Raw genomic sequence first — 18,154 nt, 5'->3', positions numbered from 1 at the left:
CGCACAGAAAGAGGAACAATTATCCATCTTTGATCCAACTTTGCAAATCCTATTATTTGCGTCAGTGCTATTTAAAAAAGAAGATGGTCGATATAGTCCAAACCTGGCACGTTTGATTTTGCCCATCTCCGAACTCGATCTAAGTTTGATATAATATTACTATTACCAAATTAAATACTCCTTTCGGGAGTTATCGCGCGCCCCAGCCAGACGGACGGGCATCGCTAGACGACTTCAAATTTCCTGAAACGGATTTGGTTCAAAGAGACCTGGGTTCTAAAACTGTTATTTCGATGAGACACGTTTTGGTCGTATGATATATGTCTCTCAAGAGGTCTTCTATAGATGGAAGACCTCTGAAGAGCTCTTCTATGTATAGAAGACCTCTGAAGAGCTCTTCCATGTATAGAAGACCTCTGAAGAGCTTTTCTATAGATAGAAGACCTCTCATAGGGTTTCCTATGGATAGAAGACCTCTCAAGAGCTTTTTTTAGATAGGGGATCTCTCAAGAGCTCTGCTATAGATAGAGGATATCACAAGAGCTCTTCTATAGATAGAAGATTTCTCAAGAGCTCTACTATGTACATAAGACCTCTCATGTGCTCTTCTACGAATAGAATACCTCTCTTGAGAGTTCTTCTATGAATAGAAGATCTCTCGTGAGCTATTCTATGGCTGAAATACTTCTCTAGAGTTCTTCCATAGATGAACAACCATTCAAGCGCTCTTCTATAGATGGAAGACCTCGCAATGGATATAATACATCCCAAGAGTTCTTCTTAAAATAGAACACCTCCCAAGAGCTCTTCTATATATAGAAGACCACCCAAGAGTTCTTCTATAGATAGGAAACCTCTACAACGTCTCATGAGCTCTTTTAGAAATATAAGGTTGCTCAGGAGCTCTTCGCCTATTTTTCTACTTTCTGGCCTCCAAAAAAATCTGTACTCTTGTCATAGGTGGGTTGTTTGTTTTTACAAATTTATTTTCTTAAAATACTAAATTTTTGTGTTTTTATAATTAATAAATAAACAATATTAGAGATTGTGTTATTAGAAAAAAATGATATAAGCACTTATAAAACTAAAACTTATGGTAGATATATAAAAAAATGATCTTACAAAATGTTGTGTTTTTTTTTGCTTGGATAGAATGTGAGGAATGTTTTCTTGTGGGGGTGTTGTTACAATTTTTAGTGATTTCCTAAATAATTATATAAATATTTGGTTTCTCAGGATATCTGATAGCATAGCTTAAGGTACTAAGAATTTCTCTAAAGGAACTTGGGCAAAGAAATTGTTGATGTGTTCCACCAGAATGGGGGCCCATTGGTCACGGGTGGCCGGTATGCCAACGCGGGTGATTTCCGGTAGATTTTCATTGACCAAATTCAGGATCATGGTGTCTAAAATAAGAATGAAAATGTTGTTAATTAAAATTTTATTAATTTTTCTAGACTCTTGTACTTACTCAAATTCCTATCCGAAAAAATGCCATTGGCAATAATTTTGGCATTGCCCACAGCCACATTGGCATTTAGGCGCTGCAGCTGCAATCTCATGCCATTGTCTTCATTGGTGATAAATTTGCCATCAGTCAAAGCCACTGCCTTGATGTTGTCTGAAAATAATTTTCAAATTAATTCCATTTCAAAATATTAACATTTTCTTCATATATCCCCTGCTTACCAATGGTAATGTTGAAGGGTCCCTTGGGCACCAAACGCAAACCACCAAATTTAACATCAGCCTTAAATTGACCATCAGCCTTGATTTGCTTGATTTCCAAACCCAGTTTCACAATCAAATTGTTGTCGGTAAAATTGCCAATGAAGGATTTCACTTGCAAATTGGATATGCCATGAATCTGCATGTTCTTGATTAGCAAACCACCCTGTATACCTTCGCTGGCATAACGGAAAATACCACGCTGGTAATAGTAGGGATCCAACGAACCCATGCCATATTCAGGGAGTCCTTGCTGTAAAAAAAAAAATAAATTGAAACATAATATTAGAAAATTGTTTAAGAAGTCCTTAATAAATAAAATATAAAAATAAACTCTTAGTCCTTGAAAATATATTCTTAACAATTTCCAACTTTGGATGTATTTGGTCCTTGAGAAAATAAATTCGGTAAATTGTTCGTCCTTTAAAAAAATGAAAAAAATATTTGGTTGTATGCTCGTCCTTAAAAAATCTTTTAAAAAATCTAAGTTTAGTGGCCTGTTCTCCTCGAAAAAAAAATATATATTAAAATAAATAGGGTGGTTGGGAAGTCTGTCCTTGAAAAAATTCTTTAAAAAATTAAAAAAAAAAGTTTAATGGTCTGTTGGCCTTGAAAAAATTTATTTAAAAAATATGGTGCTATCTTGATTCTTGAAAAAATCTTTTGCATGAGGCTGGGTTTTATGGAAATTCGTACTAAAAGGGTGACGAAAATGTACTAAAAATTGAATACATTGTATTCCGACAAACGGAATAAGCTATAATTTTGAAATTGGAATGCAATTTACTGATGGAGTGCAGTATATGATGTTTACATGGGTTTTTGGAAATTCGAAAAGTTCTAAAACGATACTAAACTTCTAAAATGGTACCATTTGGTATTTTGTGAACGGATAGAGCTAAAAGCTTGAAATTTGGTTTGAGAATCGATATCGGAAAGCAAGTTTGATATATGAAGGTGCTATGGGAAATATGTACTAAGGCTGCGAACTGTACTAAATGGCACTAAATTTGGAACCATCGGGTTTAGGGTTAAGGGATGAAGTTGGAATTTAGTAATTTTGTATTGATGTTCCTTTTGGCGGGAGGTTTATGATAAAGAATTAGTTTTGGATATATATGCAACAAATGCACCAAAAGTACTAAATGGTACGAAATTTGGTACACTTTGGTATTGGGTGAACAGATAGTTCTTAAAATCTGAAATTTGGTATTAGGGTCGCTGTTCATGTGTAGCCTGAAATTATGAAGGTGGTTTTGGAAATGTGTACTATAATTGTACGAAAAGTACTGAATGGTACTAAATTGGGTATTGGGTGAAGGGATAGCACTAGAATCCTCAAATTTGAAATTCAGTTGAGTCTATATTGGTATCTGGATTTGAGATAAAGAATTGAATTTGGAAACATACTCGTATGTCCTACAAGTACACGTAAAGTACTAAATAGTGCAATATTTAAAACAATTTTGGTATTGCGTATAGTAGGAAAAGTACTAATGGTACTAAATCTGGTATTGGGTAAAGGGATAGAACTGAAATCCTGAAATCTGATACGGATGTCACCGTTGGTGTGTGTGGTTGAGAGAACTGAGTGAATTTGGAGTAGTGTACCATGATTGTACTAAATGGTACTAAATTTTGTAAAAGGAGAAATTAAAGAGCTGATATTGTGAAATTTGATATTGAGGTCTATGTTGGTATCTGGAATTGAGATATATAAATGGTTTTGGAAATTGTACAATAATTGTACGAAAATAGTACTAAATTGTATATTGGGTGAAGGGATAGAGCTGGAATCCTGAAATTTGATATGAATGTCTCTGGTGGTGTATGCGTTCAAAGAAGGATTTGGTTTTTGGAAATGGGTACTATAATTGTACTAAATTGTACTAAATCTGGTATTGGGTGACGGGATATCACCGGAATCCTCAAATTTGAGATTGAAATCTCTGTTGGAATCTGGAATTTAAATATGGGTGTGGTCTTAGAAATGTACACAAAAGTACTATATTTAGTACAATTTGGTATTGGGTGAGCAGAAGGTGCTTGAAATCTCAAATTTTATATTAGAGTCGCTGTTCATATGTAGCCTGAACAAATGAAGATGGTTTCGGAGTGTGTACTATAATTGTATGAAAAGTACTTAATCTGACATTGGGTGAAGGGATGGAGCTGGAATCCTCAAATTTCATATTATACTCTCTGTTTGTATCTGGAATTTCATATTAAGGTCACTTTTAGCATCTGAGGTTGAAATACAGAGTTTTTTTTTTTTTTTTTTTGAAAATACACAATTTATTTGTACGAAAAGTACGAAATGGTACTAAATTTGGTATTGGATCAAGGGATAGAGTTAGATTCCTGAAGTTTGATATGAATGTTGCTGTGGGTGTGTGTAGTTGAGAGAATTGTACTAAATGGTACTAAATTTTGGTAAAGGGGGGAGTTTACAGAGTGGAAACCCTGAAATTTTTTACTAAGGTCACTAGGTTGAGATATACAGATTTTTTTTTTTTTTTTTGAATGCGTTCTTTAATTGTACCAAATGAACCAAATGTTACTAAATTTGGATAGAGATGGAATTCTGAAATTCTGTATCGAGGTTGCTGTTGTTATCTAAGGTGGAGGGAAGTAGGTGGTTTTGGACATGCATAGTATAAGTGCACGAAAAGTACACATTCGGGATTGGGTTTTAGGATATAAGAGAAATTATAAAATTTGATATCAAATTCACTGGTGAAACGAATCTATAATTTTAATGTGGTCTTGTCGCTGACGAAGGGTACTAGAAGTTAAAAAAACACATTTTTGTAGTCCCAGAATATTTTGTGTGAAGCCCTCCAAAAATATATTCTTTAAAAATCAATGTTTAGTTAGTACTTAAAAGCAAAATCTTTGTTTATTCTTTTTTTGTGAAAATTATTCTTCAAATAACCAAGGTTTTCTTGGGTCTTGAAAAAAATATTATTTAAAAAATCTGGAAATTCCCCCTTCCTGTCATCCGATTCCATTTAGTTTACTTCGCATGTCGTATTCACTTTACAATTGACCACAAGCACGCTTAATCATCATAGCTACTTAAATTTAAGTTTTGAGTTGCTTTTCAAACCCCCCCCCTTTTGTCTAATACAATTACATACATAATTACACAAATAGCCTTCTGTGTTTAGTGTAATGTGGTAATTACTCTTTTTTCCAGCTGTTTTGTTTATTTCATTACCTTCAATTCCGGCAGTATTTTCATAAACAGACCGCGTATGCATTCGTTTTTATTGGGATCACTGAGGGAGCAGGGTGTTATTTGTAAGCGACCTGAAAATGGGAAAAAAATAAAAATTAAGTTAGTTTACAGACATTCAAATGGTGTTGTAATAGAAGAGAAGTTTATGGGGTCATCATCAAGCCCCCCTCTGTGTTACAACTTCCATGGATTGTGAAATTTGTGCTTCAACTTGGGGTTCAAAATCATAGGTAAGAAATGACACTGGTGGGGTTAAAGAGAAAAATGAGTAGACTGAGAATTGCTTTGCTTGAAATCAGAGTTCATGTTTTGCTCTCAAAAACAAAAGACTTAAGACACAAGCGCTAGGCAGTTGAAAATTTCCAAAAAGGCATGTTTCCGATTATTCATTACATTTATCCTTGAAGGAAATTTTTTTAAGGATCCAAACTTATTGGTCACTTTTTTGGTCACAAAATATATTTTGAAAAGTACCAATAATTTGTCGCGGTTAGCGGTTAAAAATATTTACAAAAAATCACGATTATTGTTGAGTGGCTCCTCAAGGTCGATTATTATTGATGGGTTGGTTTAGGTATGAGAAATGAGCAAAATCAATGATTTGCTACAAATGAGTGTTTGGGACTTGCTCTCAAAAACAAAAGACTTAAGACACATGCGCTATATTTTTGAAGATATGCAAACAATCTTGTTCTTATAACTAGATTTTTGTTCTCTGAAACTATTCTCTTCTTATAATCTAATCTAATGTCCTTAAAAATTCACGGTTATAAATCTATAAGCCCAGGAAAAAAATTGTCTGCTAAATATCAATCCATTCTCAAGTAGTGGAAACAAAAGACTTAAGACACAAGCACTAGGCATTTGAACAGTGAAATTGTCTCATTCTCTACATTTTTAACCCAACACCTTTTTATAACCTACACCACAAGGTGCTCAGGGTATTATGTCTGTGTGCATTTGTTTGTAACAGGCAAAAGGAAACGAGATAGACCCATAGTTCCTTTTGATGATCTGCATAGAATAACATTCTGAGTCGATTTATGCATGTCCGTCCGTCCGTCTGTCCATGTAGTTTTGTAAACAAAGTACAGTTCGCATTTATTGCCCGATTCAGATGATATTTTGCACAAACCACTTGTTTGGCCCAAGGACGAACCCTATTGAAATTTGAGATAATCGGTAAAAATTTAGATATAGCTCCCATATATATCTTCGTCCGATTTGCCTTTTATTGTCCACCAAACGTGTAATATCAGACCGAATAGTATGGAATTTCGCACATACAACCAAATTAGACCTGAATGCCAAATTTGGTCGAAATCGGTTCAGATATAGCTATAGCTCCCATATGTATTGTTCATCCAATTTGTTATTTTTGTCCTTCGCAGCCGTAATATGCACTCTGTAACGACAATATTTGGGGAAATATATCAAATGCAGCTCAGAAATACCATTGCTAAATTTTATCGAGATCGGTTCAGATTTGGATATAGCTTCCATATATAACTTCGTCCGATTTACCTATTATTGTGCACCAGATGTCTAATATTTGCCCAAATCGGATGGAATTTGACACTTACGACCGAATTGAGTCTAGAAGCTAGCATGTCAAATTTGGTGAAGATCGATTCAGATGTAGCTATATCTCTCATATATACTGTTCATCCGTTTTGTTATATTTGTTATCCACAGCCGTAATATGCACTTCGTAACAACGATATTCAGGGAAATATATCAAATACAGCTCAGAAATATTTTTGCCAAATTATATCGAGATCGGTTCAGATTTGGATATACCTCCCATATCTGTCTTTATCCGATTTCAAATTAATTGTGCACAAGACTCAAGTCCGAATTTAAAAGATACAAATGATTCGGCGTATTTAATCCTTTGAACTTTAAATTATAATTATAATCGTAGGGTGTATGATTGAATTCTCCCATAAAAACATTTAATTGTTATGTGGAGCTCTACCAAATTAGCAAAGTGCTGTAGGGTATCATAAAGTCGACCCCGTCCGACTTTAAGACTTTCTTCTGGTTTTTAATGTTATTAACCTTTTTGACTTTTTTTATTGTTGTTACCAAATCATTGTCTGCCAGACATTTGTCTTGTGCGTTTTCACAATGATATCTATGACCACTCAGTAGCTGATGCTAGTGTGACGTAGGTCATGGTTTTATGATAATGTTTTGTTGCTCATTTTCTTTTGAGGCATGTTTTTTTTCTGTGACCCGGCTAAAATATACATATTTATTTTTTGTTCATTCATTCATATATTTGTTAACATTGTAATACATTAACATTGAACCAGTAATTATTTTTTGAATTTTTTTCTATTGGTATGCAAAGAAACTTGGTTCCACCTTCAGAAAAGTTCAATGGCACCAACGAAGGGTTATTGTACCTTGACTATTTGATGTTACAGTTTTTTTTTTATTTTTTGGAAATTGTTGTAAATTGCAATATTCCACTGTTGCACAATGCCAGAAAGAAAATCATAATAATAATAAATAATCTATTACAAATAAAAATAAATAAACCCTTAAATAATCAATATTTAAATAATCTCAAAAAAAAAAAAATGAAAATTTTTTGATATTTCAAACGACAATTTTTATTTTCTTCCACGTTTCCCCATCCCCCTCTTTTTCCATTTATATGACTATATTTTATTATTATTATTTTTTTTTTCATCTGTTTTCATTAAAAAAAACCTCCCCCTTTGACAAACACTTCTGGTGTTTTCTGCTTCTCCGCTCGCGACACCTTGAAACACTAATGGATGACCCACAGGCAGGCATGTCTGTTTCGCTTAATGTTTCTTTTATTTTGCATTAATCGGTGATTTGTTTTATTCATTTACATGAGAGACCGTTGCATTTAATGAATTCCAAACGGTTTAATTTTTATTTGGTGTCACAGTTTTTTTTCAATGTTTTGTTTTGGTTTATTTTTTCATGTTTTATTTTGGAAGTTTAATATATTTTGAGGGTCATGGAAACAAGTGACGGAAATTTCAACAGGTTCATGGGGTGTGGCGGAATACAAAAATTGTTGGCGAGGGTATAATCAGTTGGTTTTCAGGTCCGAATGTATTTTTATGGAAGTCCTCTTTCAGAGGACTAATAAACCTTATTCTGGAAGAAGAGAACGTTATCTTATAAAAGGTATTTTTTGTAGAAGACCGAAATACCTTCTCATGGGAGACCAGAAGGTTTTCTCATAGAAGATCCTCTCATAGAAAAGCAAAGAAGGTCTTCTCATAGAAGGTCTTCTCATAGAAGGTCTTCTCGTAGAAGAGCAGGAGGTCTTCTCATAGAAGAGCAGGAGATCTTCTTATAAAAGAGCAGAAGATCTTCTCATTGAAGACCAGAAGGTCTTCTCATAGAAGACCAGAAGGTCTTCTCATAGAAAACCAGAAGGCCTTCTCATAGAAGACCAGAAGGTCTTCTCATAGAGACCAGAAAATCTTCTCTTAGGAGACGCACGGTCTTCTCATAGATGTCCAGTGTGTATTCTCATACTAAACCAGAAGGTCTTCTCATAGAAGACCAGAAGGTATTTTCATAGAAGACCAGAAGGTCTTCTCATAGAAGGCCAGAAGGTCTTCTCATAGAAGACCAGAAGGTCTTCCCATAGAAGACCAGAAGGTCTTCCCATAGAAGACCAGAATATCTCCTCATAGAAGACTAAAAGGTCTCCTCATAGAATACCAGAACTTCTCCTCATAGAAGAACAGGTGGCCTTCTCAGAGAAGACGAGAAGGTCTTCTCATAGAAGACCAGAAGGCCTTCTCATAGAAGACCAGAAGGCCTTCTCATAGAAGACCAGAAGGCCTTCTCATAGAAGACCAGAAGGCCTTCTCATAGAAGACCAGAAGGCCTTCTCATAGAAGACCAGAAGGTCTCCTCATAGAATACCAGAACTTCTCCTCATAGAAGAACAGGTGGCCTTCTCAGAGAAGACGAGAAGGTCTTCTCATAGAAGACCAGAAGGCCTTCTCATAGAAGACCAGAAGGCCTTCTCATAGAAGACCAGAAGGTCTTCCCATAGAAGACCAGAAGGTCTTCCCATAGAAGACCAGAATATCTCCTCATAGAAGACTAAAAGGTCTCCTCATAGAATACCAGAACTTCTCCTCATAGAAGAACAGGTGGCCTTCTCAGAGAAGACGAGAAGGTCTTCTCATAGAAGACCAGAAGGCCTTCTCATAGAAGACCAGAAGGCCTTCTCATAGAAGACCAGAAGGCCTTCTCATAGAAGACCAGAAGGCCTTCTCATAGAAGACCAGAAGGCCTTCTCATAGAAGACCAGAAGGCCTTCTCATAGAAGACCAGAAGGTCTTCTCATAGAAGACCAGAAGGTCAGTCTTCTTACAGAAGACCAGAATGTTGGTCTTCTTACAGAAGACCAGAAGGTTTTCTCACAGAAAACCTTCTTCTCATGGAAGGGCGGAAATTCTTCTCATAGAAGACCAGAAGGTGTGCTCAAAGGAGACCAGAAGATCTTCTCAAAGAAAACTAGAAGATCTGCATAAATAAGATCAGAAGAATACAATATCAGAAGTTCGTCTCATAGAAGACCAGAAGGGTTTCTCACAGAAAACAGGGGGTCTTCTTATAGAAGACCGGACGGTCTTATCATAGAAGACCAGAAGTTCTTCTCTCTCTTCTCAGAGAAGACCAGAAGATTCTCGTCTTTTCTGATAAGACCTTCTCATCTTCTCGGAGAAGACCTTCTTAGACCTTCTCTTTAGACGAGTTGTCCGGCCAGTGAGTCACTATGGATGAGTGGGCGGGCCACTGAGTCTCTATAGACGAGTTAGCGTGTCACTGAGTCTTTATAGTTGGCGGCCCAGTAAGTCTCTACAGGCCTGTTGGCAGCCCAGTGAGTCTCTATAGGCCAGTAGGCGGACTACTGAGTCTCTATAGACGAGTTGGCAGGCCAGTGAGTCTCTATAGATGAGTTGGCAGGCCAGTGAGTCTCTATAGACGAGTTGGTAGCCCAATGACTCTCTATAGACGAGTTGGTGGGCCAGTGAGACTCTATAACGATTTGGTTGGCCAGTGAGTCTCTCTAGGTTAAGACATCGGATAAATTTATATTCTATCTCCCCAATTTTTTTTTTTTTTTGTGAAAAATTATTAATTATTTATTTTTCATCGCAGTTCCCGCCTTAATTACTTGATTAACAATGACTTACATTTTTATATACATTTTAAAGCGACCCCTGAGACGGCCTAGTCATATTTTGTAGTTAGTACAAAAAGTGTTAATTATTTTCAAAAAGGTGTTAAAATTTTTATCAAAAAAAAAAAAAAAAAAAAAAAACAAAAAATCAAAAAAAAAAAAAAAATAATAATAAATAAAATAAACAATGTAAGACAACACAGCTGCTGCAGTGGCAAAGCGCAGTTTGTATCTGGGGTTTTGTATGGCATTTCATCAACCTGACCTTCAATTAAAATATTTTTTTGTGTTTACTTAGCCATTGCAAACAGAAAGTAAGACAATCGAAAAACAAAAGACTTAAGACACATACACCCATTTGTCAAATTTTGTTCAGATTTCGGATTCGAATTACATGGATTAATGACCACAAAGGGAGGTTATAGATAAGATCGAGGAGGTTTCTTCGAGTAATTACAGCTATCAATTCATTGCTGTGCAATCAATCACAAAAGTAATGCAAACAAACAAAAGACTTAAGACACAAACTCGTCAAAAAATGGGAGTTCCAGCAAATCAGCAACGAGAGATTTTTAATAAATCAAATCTCATCTGATTTGACACCCTAACGGAAAAAATCGACAATTGTAGAAACTGACACACACACACAGACATACATTCACACCGTAATCTCACAGAAGTTAACAACATTTTCGAACTTGACCCAATTTTCATACTCCGTACGTCCGTCCCTCCATTCATCCGTTGGTGTGATTTTTTTTTTTTTTTTTGGCAAACAGAGAGAAAAAATCACTCGCATTCATTGCCCATTTGTGATTTGTCTGTATGTTTACATTTATGTTGTTTCTGTTTTTGTTTTTTCTATAATGCAAAAAAATGTTTATGTATAGATGCCACTTGTTTTGGGCAAATAACAACAAGTTCATCTCAACAGCCCTCAATGAGTTGGCGAAAACCCGAAAATCAGATATCGTACATAATTTTTCAACTAATTTCATGAATTTTATGTAGCCACTCGAAACACAACGGCTTCTTTTTGTCCATTTATTTGTCTGTCTGTATGTCACACACATTGACGACACAGCATTGTAATGCTGGCTTAACACAGTTATAAATGCGGTTTCGTTCCGTATAACCTATGAGTTGCGACCGGTAAATGAAAAAAAAAAAAAAAACAAATTGAGATGAGTTGAGTGACACTGGCAAATTTATGTTTGAGGGGAGGGAAAAATGCGACTGTAAGAGAGGGGGACAAATGATTTATTTTTTAATTTCAAAACAAAAAACCTAAGACACGAACCTCAAATATAACATTTGATTAACAGGAGAATCAGATAGTAAATTATAGAAAAACCTTTAAAGGAACTAATATATCAGCAATTCTTTCGCCGGAAAGGGAATATATATTAGGATTCTATTAGGGGACTAATCGGTGGTTCCAAATTAAGACGTAGTGTTCATATGTACAACAATTTTGGCAGTTCTCTATAGAAAAACCTCGTGTATAAAACGACAAATCGGCAAGCTACAAGAAGACCTATTGATTCTCTATAAGAGCATCTGAAAAACCTACATAAGGAGACCTTCTGAGAAGAATTTCTCGCCTGCGGAGGCTAACTGTTTCTCCAGCTCGCCTAAATAGTTTTACTGGGTCGCCAGCTCGCCTATAAAGACTCACTGGACCGCCAGCTCGCCTATAAAGACTGGCTGGGCCTCCAGCTTGCCACTGGCCTTCCAGCTCGTCTATATAGACTCACTGGGCCTCCAGCTGGTCTGTAGATACTAACTGGGCGACCAGCTCGCCTAAAGAGACTTTGGGCCTCCAGCTTGCCACTGGCCGTCCAGCTCGTCTATATAGACTCATTGGCCTCTGGCCTAAAGAGTCTCACTGGGCGTCCAGCTTGCCAGTGGGCGTCCAGCTCGCCTATAGATACTCACTGCGCCGCCAACTTATCTATAGCGACTCACTTGGCCACCAGCTCCTCTATAGAGACTCACTGGGCGCCAGCTCGCCTATAGGGACTCACTGGCCCACCAGCTCGCATATAGGGATTCACTGGCTCGCCTATAGGGACTCACTGGCCCGCCAGCTCGCCCATAGGGACTTACTGGCCCGCCAGCTCGCCCATAGGGACTTACTGGCCCGCCAGCTCGCCCATAGGGACTTACTGGCCCGCCAGCTCGCCCATAGGGACTTACTGGCCCGCCAGCTCGCCCATAGGGACTTACTGGCCCGCCAGCTCGCCTATAGGGACTCACTGGCCCGCCAGCTCGCCTATAGAGACTCACTGGTCCGTCAGCTCGCATATAGAGACTCACTGGGCTGCCTCCATAGAGAATCACTAGGCCTCCATTCTCTAGAGACTTACTAGGCCTCCATCTACATATAGAGACACTCCGGGCCTAAATAGACTCCCTGGCCTCCAGCTCGTCTATAGAGACTCAGTGGGCCTCCTGCTCGCCTGTAAAGATTTACTGAACCTCCAGCTCATCTATAGAGGCACTCTGGGCCTAAATAGTCTAGCCTAAATAGTCATAGAGAAATTTTTCTAGCCTTGTAGTCCACTTATATAAACTTCTAGTCAATCAGCTCTTCTATATATTTTCTCCCAGCCCTTTTTTTACTGGCTTACAGTTCGTCTAGGTTCTGTCTGGTCTCTTCATTGCCTCTCTAGACATCCATCTCGTGCTAGTTGATTTTTTGGCTTTCAATTCGTATTTTTGGACTCCCAGGCTCTTCTGTATAGATCCCATGGCTTTCCCCATCTATATAGATGCCCTAGATGCACCACCTATAGGGTTTACAGTATGTGTGGATTTACTAAGTGCAAATAGGGTCTAATAAATTATGTTTTATTTTTTCCCAACAGCTTCTAATTGTGAAAATGCTTAATGGAGAAGAAAAATAAAACCAAAAAAAGACTAGGAGAACCCAACCAACTAACCAACCAAATGCTTGCTACACAAAATTGTTGTTTGCCGTAACGCCATTAATTTGTAATAGCCAAAAACAATGAACCAACAAAAATTTACCAACAAATTCATTAGTTCTCTTAGTTTTTTTCTTTTCATTTACTTCATTTTTTATTTACTTTTTACCGGCTTTATGTCTTTCAAAAGATTTCTCGATGGTGGCGTTTTTTTTAGAAGCTTTTTGTGTGTGCTTGCATTTGTTGTTTCTCTGTTTCGTTGTTGTTGGTGATTTATCTGTCACCTCGTTGTCTTAGGTCTGACTACGTCGAACAATGTGATGAAAGACGTCGAAAACAAGTTACTGACCTACATCAATTGATGTTTTGTTGTGCGCTATTGGCGCTTTAGTTTGGAACTTTTAATAATTTATGTTAAGTCATTTTAAGAAGTTGTGATATCAATTAAATATTAAACATATTTCAAACATGTCGTGCTTGGTATGACACCAAATAAAATAATGAAATTTTATTTAGGGAATATGAGAAATTCGATGGGGACAATTTAGATTTTTTTCAAATATTTCTAAAAACAAGCTTGAAAGCAGAAGTTGGTATACCAAAAAAAATTATATCCCCAGTCAGGGACGCATACAAAATATATTTCGAACCCTATTTTGGGCTGGGCTTAATTAGCAAAGAAGTTACATTTTCCATATAAAATATACAAAAAGTGAAAGATAAAAAGGCCGTTTGGGAGGGGGTCCGTGCTCCAGCCTATTACCACTTATAAATACGAACCCTTTGTGACATTTTTTTAAATTAAAAAATCGATTTCTTTAATTATTTTGAAAGACTTTTATAAAATGTATATCAATTTTTTAAGAATTTTGAAATTGTTATTTAATTTCGGTTAAAAAATGGAATGTGCAATATTTTGGAAACTTCTGAAAAATAATTCTCATTTTATGTGAATAATATTTTTTTCAAATTTATACCAGAAAAAAATGACCGATCCAATCCAATCCAATACAGATACAAATATTTGGTATAGACAAAATTACAAGAAAATCGAACATTTTTATCCAATTTTATGCGAAATAATAAATTCCGATAAATGCCATATTTATTTCAGATTTCTGGTTGAGAGAAATATTCAGATATAGCAATTTGTAAGAAATCGCTGACTTGTTTCGCAAGTTATAACAGATAAAGGCATTGGAAATTGTAACCCTTGGTAGGTTCGCAGGTATACATCATCTTCACAACAGATCTTGTGTTAGCAAAAATGTTTGTATGTCTGAAATTTGAAGAGAGTTTTCTGCTTATTTCGCTTTCTTACATCCTTTTGTTTTTCAGGATCTTAAACCTTATGTGGGGGAGATATCAGAAGAAATGGTCCGATCTCTACCATCTTTATAACAGATCTTGTTTTGATAGAAATATTGATATGTGCCAAGTCTGAATGGGATCGGATGTTAATTTCGCGTTTTATAAACTTCATAGATATTCAAAATCTTGACCCCTTGTGGGAGGACGTACCAGAAGGAGTGGAGTCATATATTCTATCCTCGCACCAGACCTTGGGTTAATAAAAATATTTCGATGTGTATAATTATAAGACAATCCGACTCTTAATATGTGATTATAAGAGTTCTAACTATTCAAAATGTTGACCCTTTGTGAGGGAGGTACTAGATGGAGTGGACCGATATTGTCCTGACCTAGAACTGACGCAAATATTAGGATTTGCAAAGTTTGAACAAAATTAGATAATTATTTCTTGTTCTACGAGGTAAATTATTTACGTTGAAAATGTTGGCCTTCTGTGGTGAACTTACCAGAAGAAGTGTTCCATTTTCATACCAGACCTAGAGTTGGTAGAATTATTGAGATGTGCCCAATTTGAAGAGCAATTGGACTATTATTTCACCTTTTAAAGGAGTTTTGGTTGTTGAAAATGTTGGCCTTTTGTGGGGAAGGTACCAAAAGGAGTGGACCGATTTATTCCATCTTCACACCAGACCTTGGGTTAATAAAAAAAATTTGTGATGTGTGTAATTTTAATACAATCGGATATTTGGATTTGGATTTGCTAAGTTTGCACAAAATTGGATCATCCTGTTTTTATTCTATGAGCCAAATTACCAGAAGGAGTGATCCGATCTATACCATCTTCATGCCAAACCTAGAGTTGATAGACCTTTTATAAATTCTGACCTCCCCCACGGCACCAGAAGGAGTGAACCGACATATTCCATCTTCACACTTGACATTGTGTAAATAAAAATATTGTGACAGATAGACAGACGGACGGACACCCTAAGATCGACTAAAAAGCCCTAAAATGGATTTGACCCAAAGAGGCCTGGGGCCTAAAACAGTTATTTCGATGAGGACGTTTTGGCCGTTTCAAATGTTATATACCCTCTGCCGCCACATGCCTGACGGTAAAAAGAGATTTCCATTCCAAACAAATTTGGTTGGAAGTCATCTACCCTAAGACACCTTTGGAATACCAAAAAGAAAACTATAATTGACCAAAATATTTCCATAAATTTATGTTGGATAAATAAATGAATCTGAATTGAAATTTGAAATTGATTTGCTTCATCAATTGAGAACCCATTTTGCACCAAAAAAAAAAATGGCAATACACGGCGTCTATATTTAAGACGTTCAAATCCAAATAATTGATGACATTTTCGAGCAAATCAAATTTCATCAATAATTTAGATTTGAAGGTCTTAAAGATAGACGCCGTGTATTTTGATGAATTTTAAAAATTTATTAATGACTGGGATCCTACAAAACAGACTTCTATTTCATATCAAAACTGGTAGATATCACACAGAAAAAATTATTCAATTGTCTTCTATTTAAAAAATGTCATATTAAAAATTCTCCTGACTTTTAAGATTCTTAAAATTTTGCTTATCCCCAAAATGCCATTAGCTAGGCTCTTTATTAGGGAAAAAAAATTCCACTTCATTTTTTTGCTTAAAATTTCCATAAATTATTTGAGATATAATTATTTGTTAAATCTTCTTTCTAATCATCGCCAATATAATTACACTTGGCAATTTTGGTAAAGCTTTGTGGCTTTTTAATGCTTGATAGCTAAATCAAAAGACTTAAGACACAAACTTGTCTTTGGTTTCCTAAAATCAACAACGCAAAACAAAAAAGGAACAACAACAGAAAAACAAAAGGCACTCATGCAGAAATAACAATATTTACACAGATTCACACACTCTTACACACACACATATATGCACTCTGCTAACGTGCAACATGTTGGCAAGACCACAATAATTTTGACAGATTTTTATCACAACAAAAAAATGGTGGTGGCACTGCAACTTCCAAATGCCAAAATCACAAAAAACACACTTTTGCACACACACACCCATTTCAAACGACACAAATCCGCTGGTTTTCCTTCTCGAACTATTTTTGGTTTTTCATTGTTAGGTTTCGTTTTGTCTTTAGGAAAAACTGGAAACTGGAAAAAATTGGTTTTGGAAAACTTTGGAACATTTATTGCCAAGAAACCTGATTTTTTTTTTTCAAAAACCCATAACTCCACTTGGCTGGCTGACTGGCTGCCTGACTTATGTAAAAATGTTAACATCATTTATTTTCGGGTTTCAAGTTCTTCATGCCAAAGCAGCAGAAGAAAAACGAAGAAAATTGTTTGGAAAAAATTGCATAAAACCATGCGTCACATTTCCTTTCCTTTGCATGTTGTTGTGTTGTCACGATTTTTTATTTCCATGGTATTTTGTTGTTGTCGTATGTGGTTGTTGTTATTTACACACTCACTTGAACTGAATTCCTTTTGTTGATTGTTGCTGTTGTCAACGCTGCTACCCACTGCCGCCGCCAAATCACTAGGAAATGCTAATAAACTATCAACATTTGCCAAAGAGGATGTTGTCGATGTTGCAAATTCCTGGCTGTTGGGCAATGAGGCAATGGCTGCCCGGGAACTTCCGACAAAGGCCATTGAGACCAATACCATAGCTTGCAAAATGGCCAAAGACATTTTGGGATTTTTTTTTGTTCTTCTTTTCCGATTTTTGTTATATTTCCAAACACTTATTCTAATTGTTTGTTTTGTGTAATTTTTGTATTTCAATATTTCGCAATTTTTTCAATCTTTTTTTTCAAAAATTTTTTTTTTTTTCAAATTATTTTGTTTCCGCGCCGGCTTTGTGCTTCACTTCACTTCTGTGGCAAATCTTGAAATGTTTCTTTACTTGGTTTTATTTATAGTTTTTATACTTTTTTTCGCAAAGCCCACCAGAAAAAAAAAACATTAAATTTTCAAAGTTGTAGTTGAATTTTTTTTGTTAAAACTTTGTTATCGCCTTTAGCCTGGATCTGGTTGAATGGGCCTTTTTCTTTAGAGTTATTAGGTTTTTAAAAGTTTTCAATTGTACCATGCACGTTTTTATTTAACATTTGCCATTTAAAGCTTGGCAAAAGCTTTTTTCTTTCAATATTGAAGAGAAGCTTTTTTACGCAGCTACAAAACTACAAATTTTTTTTGGTGATTTTTGAGATAACGTCCACAAGCGTACAATGTACGTTATACTTTGAATGATATTAAATAATTTCAAATTTGTTCTACACTCCACGTTGAACCTCTCCGGGCTACTCAAGGTGGAATTTGATCTGATATGGGCAGGGGTAATTAATGAAAAATAAAAAAATACCAACGAATTCAACATTAAATCTAATATCTTCTTTAGTCAGTCAATGTTCATAGGAAGAGCGTTAAGTGTTCCGAGGTTTTTTATTTATTCGGAATCCTCATTCTTAAGAAACAGAAAATCAAATTAAAAATTAGAAAAAAAAATAATTAAAAATTTGTCAATATTGAAAAAATTACAAGAATCGCTTCCGAATATTTTAAATTGATTTTATATAAAAAAATTAAAAAATAAGCGATAAATAATAAATAAATAAATAATAAAATAAAAACATATATAAAATAAATAAATTTTTTAATTAATAAATCAAAATTTAATTAATAAATCGAAATCTGAAAACTAGTATTTTGGTTTCTTCGTG

At 35.6% G+C, this 18,154-nt stretch overlaps 2 protein-coding genes across 3 annotated transcripts in view; both read right to left on the bottom strand.

Annotated features, from left to right (window-relative positions):
• Positions 1 to 18,154, bottom strand: part of LOC101900142 (circadian clock-controlled protein daywake) — a 396,529-nt gene that overhangs the window by 331,932 nt on the left and 46,443 nt on the right. The gene's annotated exons all lie outside the window — the stretch shown is intronic.
• Positions 967 to 17,447, bottom strand: LOC101898092 (uncharacterized). The gene is made up of 5 exons (XM_005186771.4): positions 16,901 to 17,447; positions 4,949 to 5,040; positions 1,690 to 1,981; positions 1,472 to 1,621; positions 967 to 1,406 (listed from the first exon to the last, which is right to left on the bottom strand). The coding sequence occupies exons 1-5, from the start codon at positions 17,121 to 17,123 to the stop codon at positions 1,255 to 1,257; spliced, it is 909 nt and encodes a 302-aa protein (XP_005186828.1). The 5' UTR covers positions 17,124 to 17,447; the 3' UTR covers positions 967 to 1,254.

This window comes from Musca domestica, unplaced genomic scaffold (assembly GCF_030504385.1).
Source record: "Musca domestica strain aabys unplaced genomic scaffold, Musca_domestica.polishedcontigs.V.1.1 32, whole genome shotgun sequence".
Lineage (NCBI taxonomy): Eukaryota > Metazoa > Arthropoda > Insecta > Diptera > Muscidae > Musca > Musca domestica.
The sequence above is the reverse complement of the archived record's forward strand: the minus strand, read 5'-3'. Positions and strand labels throughout refer to the sequence as shown.

Coding starts and splice junctions, on each gene's coding strand:
- LOC101898092 (XM_005186771.4), bottom strand. CDS start 17,123: ATGTCTTTGGCCATTTTGCAAGCTATGGTATTGGTCTCAATGGCCTTT. Junction 1,622..1,689: donor ACCCTTCAACATTACCATTG/GTAAGCAGGGGA, acceptor AATTATTTTCAG/ACAACATCAAGGCAGTGGCT. Junction 1,407..1,471: donor TTTTTCGGATAGGAATTTGA/GTAAGTACAAGA, acceptor TTCTTATTTTAG/ACACCATGATCCTGAATTTG.